Source organism: Pteropus medius, unplaced genomic scaffold (genome assembly GCF_902729225.1).
Source record: "Pteropus medius unplaced genomic scaffold, Ma_sr-lr_union100, whole genome shotgun sequence".
NCBI lineage: Eukaryota > Metazoa > Chordata > Mammalia > Chiroptera > Pteropodidae > Pteropus > Pteropus medius.
The window spans coordinates 14,028,454-14,045,198 of NW_024354500.1; the positions used below are offsets into that span (position 1 = coordinate 14,028,454).

The window sequence follows — 16,745 nt, forward strand, 5'->3', positions numbered from 1 at the left end:
TTAAAAAATTATATATGAGTGAACCAACCATCTGTTGTTGCTGCTTGCTGTAAACACTATAAACAAACAGAAACACATTAAAGAAAAAGATGGTCTTTAAGACACTAAGAGTAGTTTTCCAGGAAATAGAGTATGTGAGTGATACATGAAAATTGAGCTCTGGAGAGAGAGTTGTTGTCTCTTAATTGTACATAATCTCTTGGTTTACACAGTAAACATATGGCAGAAGGAGAAAAAATATAAACACAGAAAGGACACATGATCCACCCTCCTATAGCAACAGATTGCTTAAAAATTATGAGCATTTGGTTACGAATATCATCTTAATAGAATTTTGCCTTTGTTACATATCCCTGTGACAGGCCTGGTGTTCTGGAGATATTTTAAATAAGTTTATACCATCCCTTAACCTTAAATAGGACTCATTAATACATAATTAACTTGTAAAATATCAATTAAGCTATTTGTTCTATTTGCATGTGCTTACCTGAAAAATAATAGGATTATTGTAAAAGATTTCACAACTGCCATGGCTATTTAAACCTAGTGGATGAGTTGAACTCAAATTAGTTGATAGATATATTTTTAACAAAAAGAAATCTAGGTTTTGAAAGAGCAAAATAAAATAGGATTTCAGAGCTTACAAAACGAAAAGTCATCAATTTCAATAGTTCCAAATACAAGAAATCCACGGTCCACAAAGTTAAATGACTTAACCAAGGATACTACCTACTTAATGGTAAAGCCAAACAAGAATCCTAATCTCCTTCAACAACCAGAAAAAATTCTTAAATAGTTATCAAATAATTCCTAAGCTTATAAACAATCTCTACATTCATCAGTTAAACCATAAAAACTGCTGCTACAACTACTAAGCACTTTACACAACAATCACATTAAATCCTCACAACTCTGAGTGGGCTTTACAGATGAGTCCTCAGGACAGAGAGGTTAAGTAACCCAAATATACACAGGGAGCCAGTAATTAACTTGGATAAGCATACTCTATCCACTGCACTATGTAGACTCTCGTGGCATGACACTCATAGTTAGTTACCATACTGTATTCACTCCATCTTCCCTATAATGTGTAAGACTGGATGAACCCCAACTCATCTCTGCTTCAAATGATAAAATATAGTTGCTGGTTTCAAAGTGGCTTTACTCATTCCATTCAGATGACAGCGGCAGTAGTACACAGAAAAGGCCCTCGCCTTCCTCAGCCATCCAGATACCACTCTTCCTGTCTTCAGGATGAAAAGCGACATAAACACCCCTAAACTCTGATATTTTCTCCCTTTCCCCCGCTTTTCTCCCATTTCTATTAATCAAGGGCTGTGATTAGATTTTGAGAAGGTGGGTATAGTCCTGTGAGTAAGGGCTGGATACATGTTGCAAAGGCTTTTAAAGCCATATTTCCCCTTCCTCCATTTGGTAGAACAAGAATAAGATAGAGGCTGGAAGTCAATAGTCACAATTCTCAAGGCCTATTAATTAAATTGTGCAGCAGCCACAATTTAATAAGAGCTTATGAAGAAATGCTGAAAGATCTATGAAGAGAGTAATGCCACCATGATCTAAATTCCTAGCCTCAGCTCTCCCCCCAAATGGAGTGTCAAGGATACTAGACTGTGAGGAAGGGGACCAGCGATCAGGAGAGAAACAGAGGTAAACAATCGAGATGCTAAATACCTTGGGCCACTCGCTGCACTACTATGAACTGTAATACAGAGGTAAGTGTGCGATGTGAAGAAAGAAAAGTGAAAAAAAAAAACAAAACAGGACAAAATCCCTACCCTTGCAAAATTTATACTCTAATATAACAATAGCGTCATTTTGGAGCAACACATTACAGGTAAGTGCTTACAATTAACATACCTTATAAACGTTTCTGTAAACTTGAGTAATTCTAAGGAGTGTTTTGAGCAATAAGTTAATTCAGTTGGCATGGGAGGTAATTTATTAAGTTACTTTCTTATATTCTTTTTCTTTATGAACTATAAAAGAATGTAAGCTTTTAAATATTAAGTACCTGCTCTTATGTTTAATTTTTTTTACATTCGAATTACTACAACAAGGTCATGTTTGCTACACCTGAATGCCATCATCTCACCTCCATTCCCTAAGAGTATTCTTAGGTAACTCTTGGATGGTCTGTCTTAAAATGTTTGACACATAAGAAACTAACAGCAATTCCTGTGAAATGACTGTTATAACCAAAAGCTATTACACTATTTGGAGTACAGCTTCCCCTTCATTTATATATGATGCACACATAGAGAATACAAGATTTGATTTGAAACTAACAGCTATCTGTGCTTTTATGTGCAGTAGATGGGTTAAAAAAAAAAAACTATGAGATTACTTACTCAGTCCTCCAAGATGATTAAGCTGCTTCCTAAATAGAAATCAGGATAACTGCAGAAGCAAATGTATTTTTTGGATATTTTGGAACAGAAAAGCTAATGTAGCTCCTCCTAAAATGCTTTACATAAACAGAGAAGAACTTGCTCTAGTGGCATTATCAAGCCCATGGGACATTTAGCAATGTTGGTAGACAGTTTTGGTTGTCACAATTGGGGGTTGAGGGATGGGGAACGGAATGCTATTACCATCTGGTAGAGACCAAAGATGCTGCTAAACATCTTACAATGCACACAACAGCCCCCACAACAAAAAATTTATCTAAAATAAAATGCAAATAGTGCCACTGTTGAGTTGCTCTAGTCTAAGATTTTCACTGATTTTCAAAACTGTAATTTCCAGAAAGCCTATCAATGATATTAAGCACATAAATATCTCAACATCTATTTGAGCAGTCCTCCCCTACCAGCATACCTGTTAACAATAGAATAACCATAAGTCTAGTAGTTATTCAGTAGGAAATTCATCTTCACTTTCTTTCATTCACTCTCTTGGCTTCGATCACAGTCTTTATGCTAATGACTCCCAGGTCTGTTACTGGGAGTCACAGCCTCTCTCAGGTATCACACTCTGGGAAACCACAAGCTTTTACCATATCCAAAGCTAAGAGCAAACCCTCACTACACCCTAGCCCTATGCAACCCTCCCCTCCTTATCCGCTCCATCTCTTGTATTCCCAGCCTTGGCGAATGGTACCTCCATTGACTGGTACTCAAGTGAGAAGCCTAGGCACCCTGGGCTCATCCCCCTTCCCCATACTATCACTATATTTTGCACATAATTGTCACTTGAGCTAAATATTGGATATGAATTAATTTATAAGTAATAAGCCCAAAGAAGCTGAGAAAAAGAGAGAGAGAGAGAGAGAGAAAGAGGAAAGGAGGAAAAAAAAAACATGCATCAGAGAATGTAGTTCAGTATAAAAAAGCATTACATTTGGAAGCAGATCTCATGTTTATAAAACAGAGTCACAGGCTCCAAAAAAACCAAAGAAACCCCAGGACATGACTTAAACAGTGAAAAAGATGCTGAGATAACAGAAGACACTGACCAGCTAGGGTGCTGACTCTGAAAAAAAATTAATTTCTTTTTTAAAAATCAAGCTTTACAGGCATGAATGTCCCAAAGCATTGAAAATAACAAGATAAAAAGGAAAAACAGAGTAAGTAGGAGAGTTAGTAAATATTAATAACAGCAACAACCTAACAATCGCATAAAGCTGAAGTTTGCAATGTTTACATATTTTATATCATTTTATTCTTTGAAAAACTTTGAGGCAAGTAAGTCTTATAATTACTTTGCAGAGATATTTGGGACTTGCACTGATAAAACACAGAGGTTTTAAACAGCAATTTAGAAAGAGCTATGGATTGTTCTGAATGTTAAGTAGCAGAAGGCATCAAAACTACCTTGACACAGCCAGTGTTCAAGTAGTCCTCATCACCCCACAGACTTCCACTAACACAGCCATGAGCAGCAATTCACAATGGTAATTAAGGAGCTGCATTTTAGAAACTGAACAGGGGTCACTTCAAGAACCATTTCTATTCATCTTACGTCTCTCAATATAATTTGGTTGGTTGCTGACATCCTTCCACAGTCTCCAAAAGTACTGACAATGTGCTCTGTTGTCATAAATGAATCATTCTGTCTGTTTGAGAGAGAAGATTCCGGAAGGTTTAAATAAACTGTAAAGACATTGAATTGAATCAGAGAGGGGTCAGAATTTAAACTTTGACCAACAGTTTCCCCTCCATGTCTAACGTGAGCTCACCTGTAACACATCTTTGACAAAATAACAATTCTGTTTGTAAATATGGGTGGATAGATATCAGCTTGACTCATTATCACGGGGCTGTAAATGATTGCGTACTCCTCTTGTTTGCTGTAATTCAGGTCTAGGCAACAAGAATTATCGGGATAGTATTTCTAAAATGTCATTTAATTTGTTTTTCATTCTTACTGAAACAGCTTCTGCTTTGGGGGACAGGCACATAAGGCCAGAAGCAAAGACTTTGTTGTTCAGTTCTAACTTTCCAAATAGAATTTTTAAAATGAGATCAGCAGAAACAATTGTCTTGAAACCCACACACTCTATTGCAAGAGCTTGAGATACAAATGGTATGTTTTAATGTTCCAAAAGCATTTGGCTTGGAACATTTAGAATTCAGAGTTTATATGAAAGTTACTCAGATTATGGCAACAGCACAATACGATATTAGCGCAGTTTTCCTGGCATCAAGAAGAGAGACAAAAGTCGATTGACTGGTAGAAAGAGGTAAAGACCAAAGTGTCTAACTAGAGTTTAGATACCATCTGGGTCTTGAAAGTGTATGTATGCATGTGTGTGTATGGAGAAGGGTGAACAGGAGATGGAATAGTATGGTGGTAAAAAATTCAAATGGACTGAGGGTTATCACAAACATTAGGGGCTTATGCCTAGCTTCCTATCTAAACATTTCTGGGAGAACCATTTTGGTGGGTCCTCCAAGTTAGTGTGGGGTAGATACCGCAGAGAGCCAACAGTGGTAAAATTTGCCATGGCAGAATGGGATTGAGAGGTCTGAGCTGCTCTGTCTTCCTGGCTCCAGTGGGATGTCAAAGAGATCCAAAAACATTCCCAGGGCCCCTTCAAGAAAGGTCTGGTAGAGCTTTCCTTGCATTAATGGAGCTAAGGGGTGGGGATACTGAGCATAGAGAACTGTGGGGCCAGTCAATGAGTCAGCAAGCAGTCATCACAATTTTATCTAACCAAAAAAAATCAACCATAAGATGCCACAGCTTATGCCACAGCTTTTGACACAGCAATATGGGATCACGTGAAGAAAAAAGCCAAAGACTGAGCAGGAGGAGACATGTGGAAAGGCCAGGCAGGCCCAAGGAGCACATGAAAGTACTGCTCATTCTTCATGGCATTCTTCTAAGTCAACCAGAAGTCAATACTTTGTCCAACAGTACAGAGAACTCTACACTAAAGAACAGTTATCTGCTATTCCGGTTATTCCAATTCTATTAGACTCAACTAGATTCTGTAATTAACAGAACAAATGAAGAGTATTGGAACTTATAATGATCTCCATAATGTTTTTATCAAGTATCTAAACAGTGACCACATGCAGTGATACGCCCAGCAAGGAAGGAAGCTCAAAATGCTACAAATGAGTGTGTCCCAGCTTCTGGCTTCATCTATTTTTTGTTTCCTAGACTTTTTGGAGAAATTTTTTCTCCTTTCCTATAGAAAACCATTCTTCAATTTTACTTCAGAAGACTACCCCCCTAAAATTGTTATTTGTTCCACCCCCATGTCCCCACAGCTACCTTTTGATAAACATTTTCTTGGCATTATCAGAAAATACTGAAATAGTTGGGTCACTTACCTCTCTCTCCCACGAAGACAGTATGAACATCCTTAAATTCTCAGTCTCTAATTCAGGAGACTTTCTGCATTAAAGTGGCAAGCACAGTTCTAAGCACTTTGCTTACATTAAAATTCAGTTCATCATCAAAGTAATCAAAGAGGATAAGGACTACTATGATCATCTCCATTTCAGAGATGAGGAAACGGATACACAGAGAGGTAGAAAAATAGAACTGAGACTCAAACTTGGGCTGTCTGGCTCCAGAATAGATGCTCAATAAAAGTTTCTTAAATTAAACTGAACCCAACCTAGAAAAACTGTGATTCAGAAATCCAAAGTTCCTTTCCTGCAGATACTGTCTTTGGTCAGCATATTTTAAATCAATAGTCCATGAGAATCCAATTAAAGAAACACTGTATCTTTTGTTTAAATAATTTGTCTGTTGTATTACAGATGTCTTTCTTCCAGTGCCATACTCCTTCACTTTTTCCAAGATATCATTATTTTCTTGAGCCAAAAATCATAATATAATGATTTTTGTCAGCTTCCACAAAGCTAGCTTTTTGGTAGAAAAGAAACTAATTTTTTCCATGAACTGTTAAAAGACATTATGCGTTACTATTATAGTAGACACACACACATAAAGTACACACCAAATGCCTGTTAGCCATTTATCCTTCAGAACAAAGAAATCTGTTCTCTATTTAGATAATAACAAAACAAAAACATTTATGCCTAATTCTTTTAACGGTAATTTTAATGGAGCTTTTTTTTAATATATAAATGTTGGAGCCCTTCAGGATTTGATTTATGAGCAACCCCTTCTAGAATCTCTATGGGATATTACCTCGAAAGGAAGCTGAATTTTCTAATGTGTTTGAAAACTACTCATTGTCTAGCTATTACTTCTACTATAACACACACCTTTAGTTATGCTATTTTATGGTTCAAGATATATAACTACACACACACAGGCACACACACTCACAAACACACACACTAACCTTGAAACTCTGCCCTTCCCTCTCTATATCTCTCCAGTCTTCACTTCTATCTGTCATCAAACACTTCAGCCTTCCCCAAATATCAATATTTGACATATTTCCTAATTATAGTTTCCCCAACATAAATATCCAGTAGCTTCTGTCATTTTACAGATTCAGGTTTATAAGTTTAGGGATCAGGAAATAGTGCAATTTTTCATAGACACTTCACTTACATTTAGAGCTTGTCACACTTTACTGAAAAAAAAAAAACTGAGTCATTCATTCATTCCTATATATATTAAAATAGGCAAATATAAACATATTCTTCATAATTCTAATTCTCTATACTTACACTGAGACCTATTTAAAGTAAGATTATTAAAAATATAGATACTTGAGGGCTTTTCTCACTAATTCCTACCTGTTACCAAACAATGCTTAATTTAGCCTGATTTTACCTGGATATGAATTTAAAATGTTCTTTCTGTGCATCCTGAATCTTCTTATAACAGATATATACACATTCAGTTCCTATCACCTCATCGAGGAGCAAAGTTTGTCACGAACCACGGGGCTTCCAGCTCCTTACTCCTTCCCGACCAGGATACTCCTATCTTTGGGATTATACCCACTGACGTTCCAACCTTTGTGTTAGTGCTGAAAAGCAAAACATAATAGCTTTTGCCTGGGAATGAGCAGCCTCCGTATCATTGCCCTAATATCTCTGTACTTCCAGTTGGGTCTTAGTGCTTGGTCATGCTCCCTTTTGCTTTTTCTCTTATATTTTATCCTATTAGCCATTCTTTTAGTGACTGAATCCTGCCTAGTAGTCTGTGACTGGGGTGTGGCACTAGAGCCCTGATATTCCATGCCTGAGTCCTTTCCCCTTAACACCTGATCCAGAGATACAACCCTATGCCTGATAACGAGATGCCAGTCTCTACCACCTGCCAAACAGTTCTCTGCTCTGACCCCTGGCTGAACAGTCAAACTATAAATCTACCTTTACCCTTATTGACTCAGGTCTCTGGATACCTACCTCAATAGTATACTTAATCTGTTCTCTTCAATATAGTGTGAGACCCCATTTCTGGACATTACACAGATTTTTCGAGTCTACTATTTCTAAACCCTTAATGTACTAGAGCTGGTACTCAGTATCCCTAGTCTAGTTACTAACCATCACCATCTTCCTCTTCCACAATCTCTGCTTTCAGAAGTAGTCATGTTTTGTAGTCTCGGGTGACTAGTGAGTAGTGTAACCAAGTAATGTACCATCCAAACTAAAACTGTTTTGAGAAGAAAGGGGATATTATTAATAATTACTCTGGAACAAAAATTACGCTGGGCAAACTGGGATGTGCAGCCATCTACAAAGGACTGAGCTAACGTGAGCAGCTGACCAAAAAAAAAAAGTCAATTTGTAGGCTGACCAGCAGCAACCTGTAACGTGTGAGGCTAATTAAAAAAATTACTGGATCAACATCATAGTTTGCAACTTAATATAAGATGTACAGGAAAATTGCCAGTTGGTAGCAGGTACTATAGTTGAAAGGTTGAATCAGAGCTAAAGAAACCAGGATGATTAAGAAGCAGGTGAGTGGAAAATGAAGAATCAACTGAACATCAGCGAGAACTAAAACCTGCCGAACAAAGAGCACCAAGACCTGGCTGGACTTCTCCCAGACTCCTATTTTACCCACACAATACTATCTGAACTGCTGCTAGGCTAGCTCTCAAGAATTGTAATTCTTTTAATCAAAGTTACTTGACCAAAATGTAGTCCTCAAATGAACTTTCAACTATCCCTCTTGAACACTTCTTCTTATACGCCCAATTTCATTTAATAGAATCATTATTTAATTATCATCATTCCCAAGCCTCTTTTCCTTCACTTCAACTTTACTTCATTTCCTCACTTCCCTCAGTCACCAGTTTTGGGACCTGCCTCAGACAGCTATAAAACCAAACTCTCTTCTCCATTTTCACTGATGCTATTTGGTTCAGCCCCCTCAGTATGGTCTCTCCATTTTAGGAGCCTCTGCCTCCTCCAAACTGCCCTTTCTATTACTAATTCTTTCAACCTCCATATAGTTCAGTTTTCAATGATACTGTTCCTCTGGACCAGTAATAGGAAAAGAAAATGTAATAGGAAAATATAGATCCTATTCATCACAGCAATTAAATCTCTAAGGTATCTACGAATAAATCTAAGCAAACATGAGCAAGAAGTGTGTGGGAAAACATACAAAAGGTTATGGAAGAACATAGGAAGGCTTGAATAAATGGAGAGATAAAACATATTCATAGAAAGGAAAAGTCAATATTGCCAAGATGTCATATTCCCCAAATTATGTATAAATTAAATACAGTTTCCATCAAAATCCTAACAGGTTTGTGTGTGTGTGTGTGTGTGTGTGTGTGTGTGTGTGTGTAACTTAACAAGTTAACCTTCAAATCTCCTGTAAATACAAGGACCAAAAAATAGCCGAAAAATTGGAGGAAGAGCAAGCTTGGGGAAATATGCCTGGCCAGATAGGAAGATTTATTATAAAGCTTATATTGTTAAGACAGTGAAGTATTAGGAAGACCTAAAGCAATGCAAAAAAAAAAAAAACAGAGAGCCCATAAATAACCCATGAGGACATGAAAATTAGATACTGACAGAAGATGAATCACAAATTCATGAAAAAGGACAGACTACTCAAAAAATGCTACAGGGTCAAAAATAAAACAGGGTTCCTACTGTAAAGCCCACTAAAAATATCTGATGTAATTAAAGGCAATTAGAAACATAAGTTTGAAAGATAAAATTTTAAAACTGTTCAAAGAAATACAAAAGAGTGTCTTTAAATTGTGATAAGGATTTATTTGAGACAAAAAAATCACAAATTCTAAATAAAAAGTTGAATAAATCTGACAACAAAATCTAAAACTTTTGTACATTAAAACATACCATTAAAAATTTTATTTCAAGCCCTAGACTGAGAATGGATACTTGTAATATTCATAGAGTTTTCTTATCCAGAAAAAAGAAAAAACTCCACAAACTAATTTTTAAAAATTCCCCAATAGAAAAATGAGAGAATTTTTAGAATAGGATCCAGAATAGCCAATACACTCATAAAAAGATGTTCGATTTCACTAGTTATTATGGAAATTCTGATTTCAACCCAGTAGGATACCATTTCACAGTTTCATTATGACAGGACATCTCACATACTGCTGGTGAGTGTTTAAATAGTACCACCACATTGTAAAACAAATTGAAAATATCTATTAAAGTTGAAAATACAGATAAAATATGACCAAGAAGATTCATCTCCAGGTATTTGTGAAAGAAATAGTGCATGTAGGCACAAGGAAACACAAACAAAAGTATTCCCTGAAGCACCGTACATAATAGATATAAAATGGTTTCTACTGAAGAATTTCTTTTCCTTTTCCCCATTCTTTTTTCTGTTTTACTCCTTCCTTTCCTCACAGCAGTCTCTCCAATTGATGGAGATGATAAGAACATTTTTTTCCTGATGTAAACAATAAAAGGCAACATATTCTGAGAACTTTGGTTCACTAATTATTTTCCTATTGGGTCCTTTTTTAAAAAATTTTATTTTTCACAGTTGACATTCAATATTATTTTATATTAGTTTCACATGTACAGTATGGTGGTTAGACATTTATGTAATTTACAAAGTGATCCCCCCCAATTAGTCTACTACCTACCTATTAGTATACATAGTTAGCTTACTAATTATCTTGATTTTCAATTTCTGATCTGGGCCAGGAAGTTGAAAGATTGTTTAATAGTTAAGCATATGAGTTTTGGAGTCTGAAAGCCTTGAGTTCAAGTCCTGAACATGTCAATTTACTGACTAATGTGAACGTGTGCAAGTTATTTAACCTCTCGCAAAATGGGGGCAGACAGTACAGGTTTCCTGATAGTCAAAAGGAGAGCATTCCTATGAAATTATTCCTAAGCTGAAATGGCATAAAGCAAAGAAGCAATTATCATTAATTTATATGGAAAAAAATTTGTGTCTTCTCAGATTCAAAAAAATAACCTACCAAATTATACCAATTACATTCAGTTTTATGCTAAGCGTTAACATTTACGAGCTCTCTTAGACTTTTCTGATACCTTTAGGAGACATCTTGCTAACAGCCGCACAAAGTAAATCGAGGTAAAGCACAGATGCTCACACAGTTCAAAGCTATGGTGGTTTAATGCTGAGTGTAGTTACTGGGAAAGGAGCTTGGTGGCGCCACTCTCGCTGCTTGGATTGCCTGCTGCCTCATTAATGGCTTGCTGCAAAACAAACTCTGAAGGCTATTTTTGCTTTTTTGCGTTTTCTAGTAAAATCAAAAAATCCTCTTTGGATTTCTTTCAGTTAGCGAAAACAGGTACTAATTTTGTAAAAGTGAAGAGATGTGAACTTTCGAAAGGCAAAGGATATCTGTAATAGCACTTAACTCTAGAGGATTACTGTGAAGAATAAATAAGGTTATAAATATAAAACGTTTAAGGAAATTCCTGACAATAAACACTAAGGAAATTTTAGCAACCATTATCACTGTTTCATGAATGATTTTCTACAAGCTTGATATTATAAATAACTATGACAGGTATTTTCTGCAACCACTGGGATTACTGAGCATGTTTTACTAGAAATCACCTACATAGATCTTTTCTAGGTGGTGCAGTGTGTAAATAAGAGTAAATTGAAACAATCTATTCTGCCCCAAGTTATCAGAATCACTGAATTGTAGGTTTAAAAGGAACTTTATACCTGGTCACCTAGTTCGATTATTCAATCGGCCAAATGCTTGATTATTCTCAGTAATGATCTTCTTTCTGGCCCATTTCTGAGCATTCTAGGAAGAAAAAGCTCATTATTTTCTTAGGCAGGCCATCTATGCAGAAGGTGCTTCCTTATACTGAGCAAAAACCCGTTGCTCTAAATCATCTACCAAAGGTTAAATTTATCTTAATTATCTGCCCAAACTATAAAGAAAAAAGCTAAACTGTCTACACCAACTTCTGCCTTCAAATATTTGAAAAACACTTCGATTCCCTTAAAAAACATTCTCAAAATGAAATATCTACAATATATTCTACAATAACATGGCTTGAATTTTCTCGCTCTTCTGTCGGTTCTCTTCCAAACCCATTGCAATGCATCTCAATTCCTCTTAAAGTAAATCTGTATGGGAAAAAATATTATTTTACTTCATGTTAAAAGCTGAACTTAGAAAAGCACAGATTCTTTTGCAAAATATTATATTTTCCAGTAAATGATAATGATGTCCATTACAATAGAGAATACTTCTTTTAATTTTTTTCTAGATACAGACTCACATACATGTATGCAATACATACAAATAAATGAAACAGTATGGATTATTGGTTAATGGCACATACTCTGAAGCTGGATAAACTGGGTTCAAAGCCTGGCTCAATCTTTGATGTGAATTCTAATTATTAAACATGGGGAGAATTATCTAATCTCTCTGTATCTCAGTATTTCACTGTAGCTACCTAATGCTGATGTGGTAAAGAATAAATAAGTTAATAAATGTAAAATGCTTGTAACTGTCATATAATGAGGGCTTTAGCTTTTTTCCCCATGTAAATAACAGAGAGCCTTGGGCTATATACGGATATATATAAGACCAGGAGACCTAAAATTACATTTATATTCATAGATGAAGTTTTTCTTTTTCCAGCTAAACTGAGACCTAGAGCTTGAATTAAATTTAAGTGAATGCATATATTCTGAACAGTGGACTATGATTTTACATTTCAAACCATTTCAACACTGACCACCTAAAAGGCTGTCACCTGTAAGAGCACAAAATTGTATGAAACAGTCCTTCTTTCAAACAGTCCTTGGCTAAGCTGGTAATACACATGTAAATGAATTACCATAACATGGATAATGTATTAGTTGTATGGATAAAGTGCTATGGGAACACAGCAATGCAACATTAAAGACATGAGGCAATAATTTGCACCCTAATTTTCAACAGAACACCTAAATGGCTGCAGAAGAGCAACTATTTTAAATATTTTGAATAAACTATTACTAATAAATTAGTTTTACATTTCACATCCAAACTCTAAGGGCTGCAAAACCAACCATTCCATATGGAGCACTGGTTAGTTGCCTGGTTGACTATAGCCAGATCTTACCAGCACTAGCCACTGATATCCAGGTTGCATGGATAAACAGAGCCATTCCCATCTGCATGGCATGACTGATCAGTGGTTCCCAGTGCCAGTGCTCACAGAAGCATCAATTCCCAACAGAGTTTCACTGCTCTGTAGAGCAAATCAATTGTTGTTCTGTTGCCTCCTTACACCGTATAAAGCTCAAAGATGACAACACTGAGATTGTTCAAGAAGCAGAATGTGACTCTAAGTTACCCTCTTCCACTACTCCATAAGCACCTACAAGGAGAACTAGTAGGACCCAATTTTATTCTACATAATTCTTTTTACAGAACCTACTAACTGCCATTGGCCTTTAGACAGAATTAATGTGGCAATCAACTGAGAAGAAATATAAAGATCAAGGATACAGGCTTTGGAATCTGATTAACCTAAATTCAAATACCAGTTTGGACACTAACTTAAAAATAATCTCATCTATTTTATAGAAGACACTATTCTAGAAAATGGCTTTTATATTTCCAGTGATTAACCACAGGTTAGTTACTCAACTTGTCCAAGCACCTGTTCCTCAAAAATAAAATAGAAATTATACCAACTATCCCTTAAGGTTGTGAGGATTAAAAGAAGAGCAAAGATAATGTGCTTCAGCCAGTGCTAAGGATTAGCTATTGCTGTTACTGCTGTTGCAACAATCTGCTCTGAAAACTAAAGAACAATATAAATTTAAAATATCATTTTTTATCAAGTTACTAATATATTTAAAACCTTCATCACAGCTCTGAATTTACATATAGATAGAAGCTGAGGCACACCATTCATCTCTGATCACAGCCAACAACAAAAATCTAAGTCCCTAACAACCAATGTCCAGCTAAATAGCTATAATGTTCGTTTAAAACTATTTTCTTGGTTTCTTCATATAATAATAATAAAGACACAAGATTGTAGTGAGTAACACTATGTCCTCTATATAAATATTATTTATGTTCTGTTTGACTTATTGGAGCTTAGTATTTCAGGAAATAAAAGGTCTAACTCCTTTTAGAAGCCTCCGAATAAAACCGGATATACATTTAGAATATCATGAAAAGGAAAGAGGTCTAACAAATTGAGACTTGACAGCAGTACTCTATTTCACTGGACATTTGGCAAGCAAAGTAGATAAAATGAAGAGATTAAGAACTACAAACAGATATGGCATTTACCTAAGGAAATTCTAAATAATCCTTCTGAGCTAAGGAAGCCTAATTTAGATGAACAGACTTCACAGTAATGAGCTCTGTGTTCTGAAAATAGCTGGGAACTCCCAATAAAGAGAAATAATCCAGTCAAGTAAGAACACTGATGACCTACTCCAAGATATAAAAGAATGTAAATGTTTAGATAAAAATGACTAATTTTGATTTCCAGTTAATGACACCAAGTAGGTTTCATTCTCTAATTACAGAATTCTGTTTTATAAAAGTCAGACTAAATTGATTTGGAAAAGGCCACTGCTCTGGATACAGCTAGGTTGATAAACATTATGAGCCATCTTAATGGATTACAGTGGAAATTAGAACCTTTGAAAAGAAAATGGAATCAAATTTTTATTTGTTACTGGAACTAGGATATGTTAGGCTTGCTAAGACAATGAGATAAGAGCAAAGATTATGCCAAAATAGAAACAATGATTAAGTCCAAGAAAGTACTTAGCACTTAAAAACATTAAAAAATAAAAAAGCTATTACCATTACGTATTAGTTGGGGGGTGGGTGATCAGGAGAAGTGAAGGAATAATTTTAAAAACAAAAGACAGTAGCAAAGCATAAAATGAAAATATAAAACAGTAAATTCTACCTATGGTATTGTTATATATTATGCAAATTACACATTCACAGGATGATATGAAAAATGAAAATCATGACTTGATTAAAGGAGGAACTCCTGGGTAATTACTGTCTTAAATTTCTGTTGTTTTTTAATGTGCTTGCCATAAAGTAAAAATAAAGAGAGCAAATACATTTATATATTTTTTTACATAGTACATATATAACGTACATATACATGTATGTTAGAGAGAATATAAATATGTATGTATATAACAGAAAAAAAGGAATTCTATTTAAGGGAGCCTGATAGTGAATTCTTTGATGAAAGAACAGATCTTTGGGAAAATCTTGATAAACAAATATCTAAATCTATATAAGAGATCTACTACATAATCATAATTAGTTATTAGTTGTAAGAAATGCCTACTTTTCTCTCTCAGTTCAACAGAACTAGTTAGTTACCATTATGATGTAAAATCTCTCGTTGATGCAAGGGTAGAAATCACCTTCATGTTTTAATAATGTGTTAATAGCATGCTATCAATTTAAAAAATATGCTTTTGAAATGCAGTAAGTTATGATTCTAGTTACATTTATTTCTAGTTAAGTGTCCCAACATTTGGATGCATATTATGGGTAAGCATTGTGTTGGATACTATAAAATATTGTTATTTTTTCTTCTTGAGGTATGGATTCCACAAAGTGCTCCATCACTGATTTGCAGTTAAATAAAAATTTCAGTTGAAGTAGTAAAATAAATTAGTTTACTTTGTGTTACTCTGATAGTTTTTAATATTCTTTAAGTGACCTCAACAATAGCTCTAGAGTTTTGTCCCCATTATAAATTTACTTTTCTATGATATTATGTTTTCTTTGATTAATGACTCTCCATCATTAGTCAAGTCTCTAATCTCTGTGAAGGCAGGAACGATGTTTATTCTGTTTACCATTGTATCCTCAATAGCTAGGTGCCTGAAACATAGCAGGTCCACAATATATATTCTTGGAGTAAACAAATGAGTGACTCAAATTATGTATTTAAACTGTAATATCTTAGAAAACTATTAAGTTAATAAAGAAGATGGAATATTCGCATAAAGTATCATCTTTCACTCCTCCAGAATTCTGTTACACAGAACACAACTGATTGTAGAAGGAAAAAAAATGAGTATTTTCTAGACAAAAGATATTGTAATGTCTGTATTCTATAGCTCACTCACACTACTCTTACAAAAGTCCTCTCCCGTCAGGTCTATGGGATCTCAGTTTGCATACAGGCCTATGGATTCCAGCTCTCTCTTTCCTAATCAGACAAAGAGATAAAAAGAGAGAGAAGGAAGAGATACAGTGAGAAAGAAACATTGCCTGACAGCAGAGGAGAAAACAGACCACTATAAAAAATATTTTACCCATGCTTCCTTGAAACTTTGACATTCAAAGCACAGGGCAGATATCACGAACTGTCAACACCCAGTCCAGAGATTCGAGAGGCTTTGTCTTAATTAAGATGTCAGATTCCTCTGATCAGCACGAGTTCTAAGCCAGCTGCTAGGCACCTTAGAGATGGTGGTGTATGTTTAGAGACAGGGCGTGGATGAAGGCATTGGTGGCCTTGTAGATAAAACACCAAAGATACTATCCATGAAAGAAATAATTAATTAGCTGGATTTCATTAAAATTAAAACTTCTGCTCTGAAAAAGCCTGTACCAAGAGAATGGGAAGACAATCCACAGATAGAGAAAACATTTGCAAAAGATAAACTGACAACACCAAATCCTGGTGAGGACATGGTACAACAGGAACTGTCATTCCTTGCTAGTATGAATGCAAAATAGTACAGCCACTTGGGAAGACAGTTTGGCAGTCTCCTACAAAACTAGACCAACTCTTACCATAAAATCCAACATTCAGGCTTCTTGGAATTTACCTAAAGAGGCTGAAAATTTATGTTCACACAAAAACCTGCACACCAATGTTTATAGCAGCTTT

General features: G+C 35.4%; 1 protein-coding gene across 7 annotated transcripts in view; it reads right to left on the reverse strand.

The window, feature by feature from the left end:
* The window catches only part of BCKDHB (branched chain keto acid dehydrogenase E1 subunit beta), a 177,229-nt gene that overhangs the window by 72,175 nt on the left and 88,309 nt on the right, over nt 1-16,745 (reverse strand). Inside the window, exon 9 of one of the 7 annotated variants that reach the window (XM_039853153.1) lies at nt 9,744-11,973. The exons of 5 other annotated variants lie outside the window; for them this stretch is intronic. In XM_039853153.1, coding sequence (XP_039709087.1) covers nt 11,953-11,973 — 21 coding nt within the window. In that variant the 3' untranslated portion in view covers nt 9,744-11,952. Of the gene's footprint in view, nt 1-9,743; nt 11,974-16,745 lie in introns of those variants that run through there. One more of the 7 variants, XM_039853151.1, reaches the window with a different exon arrangement.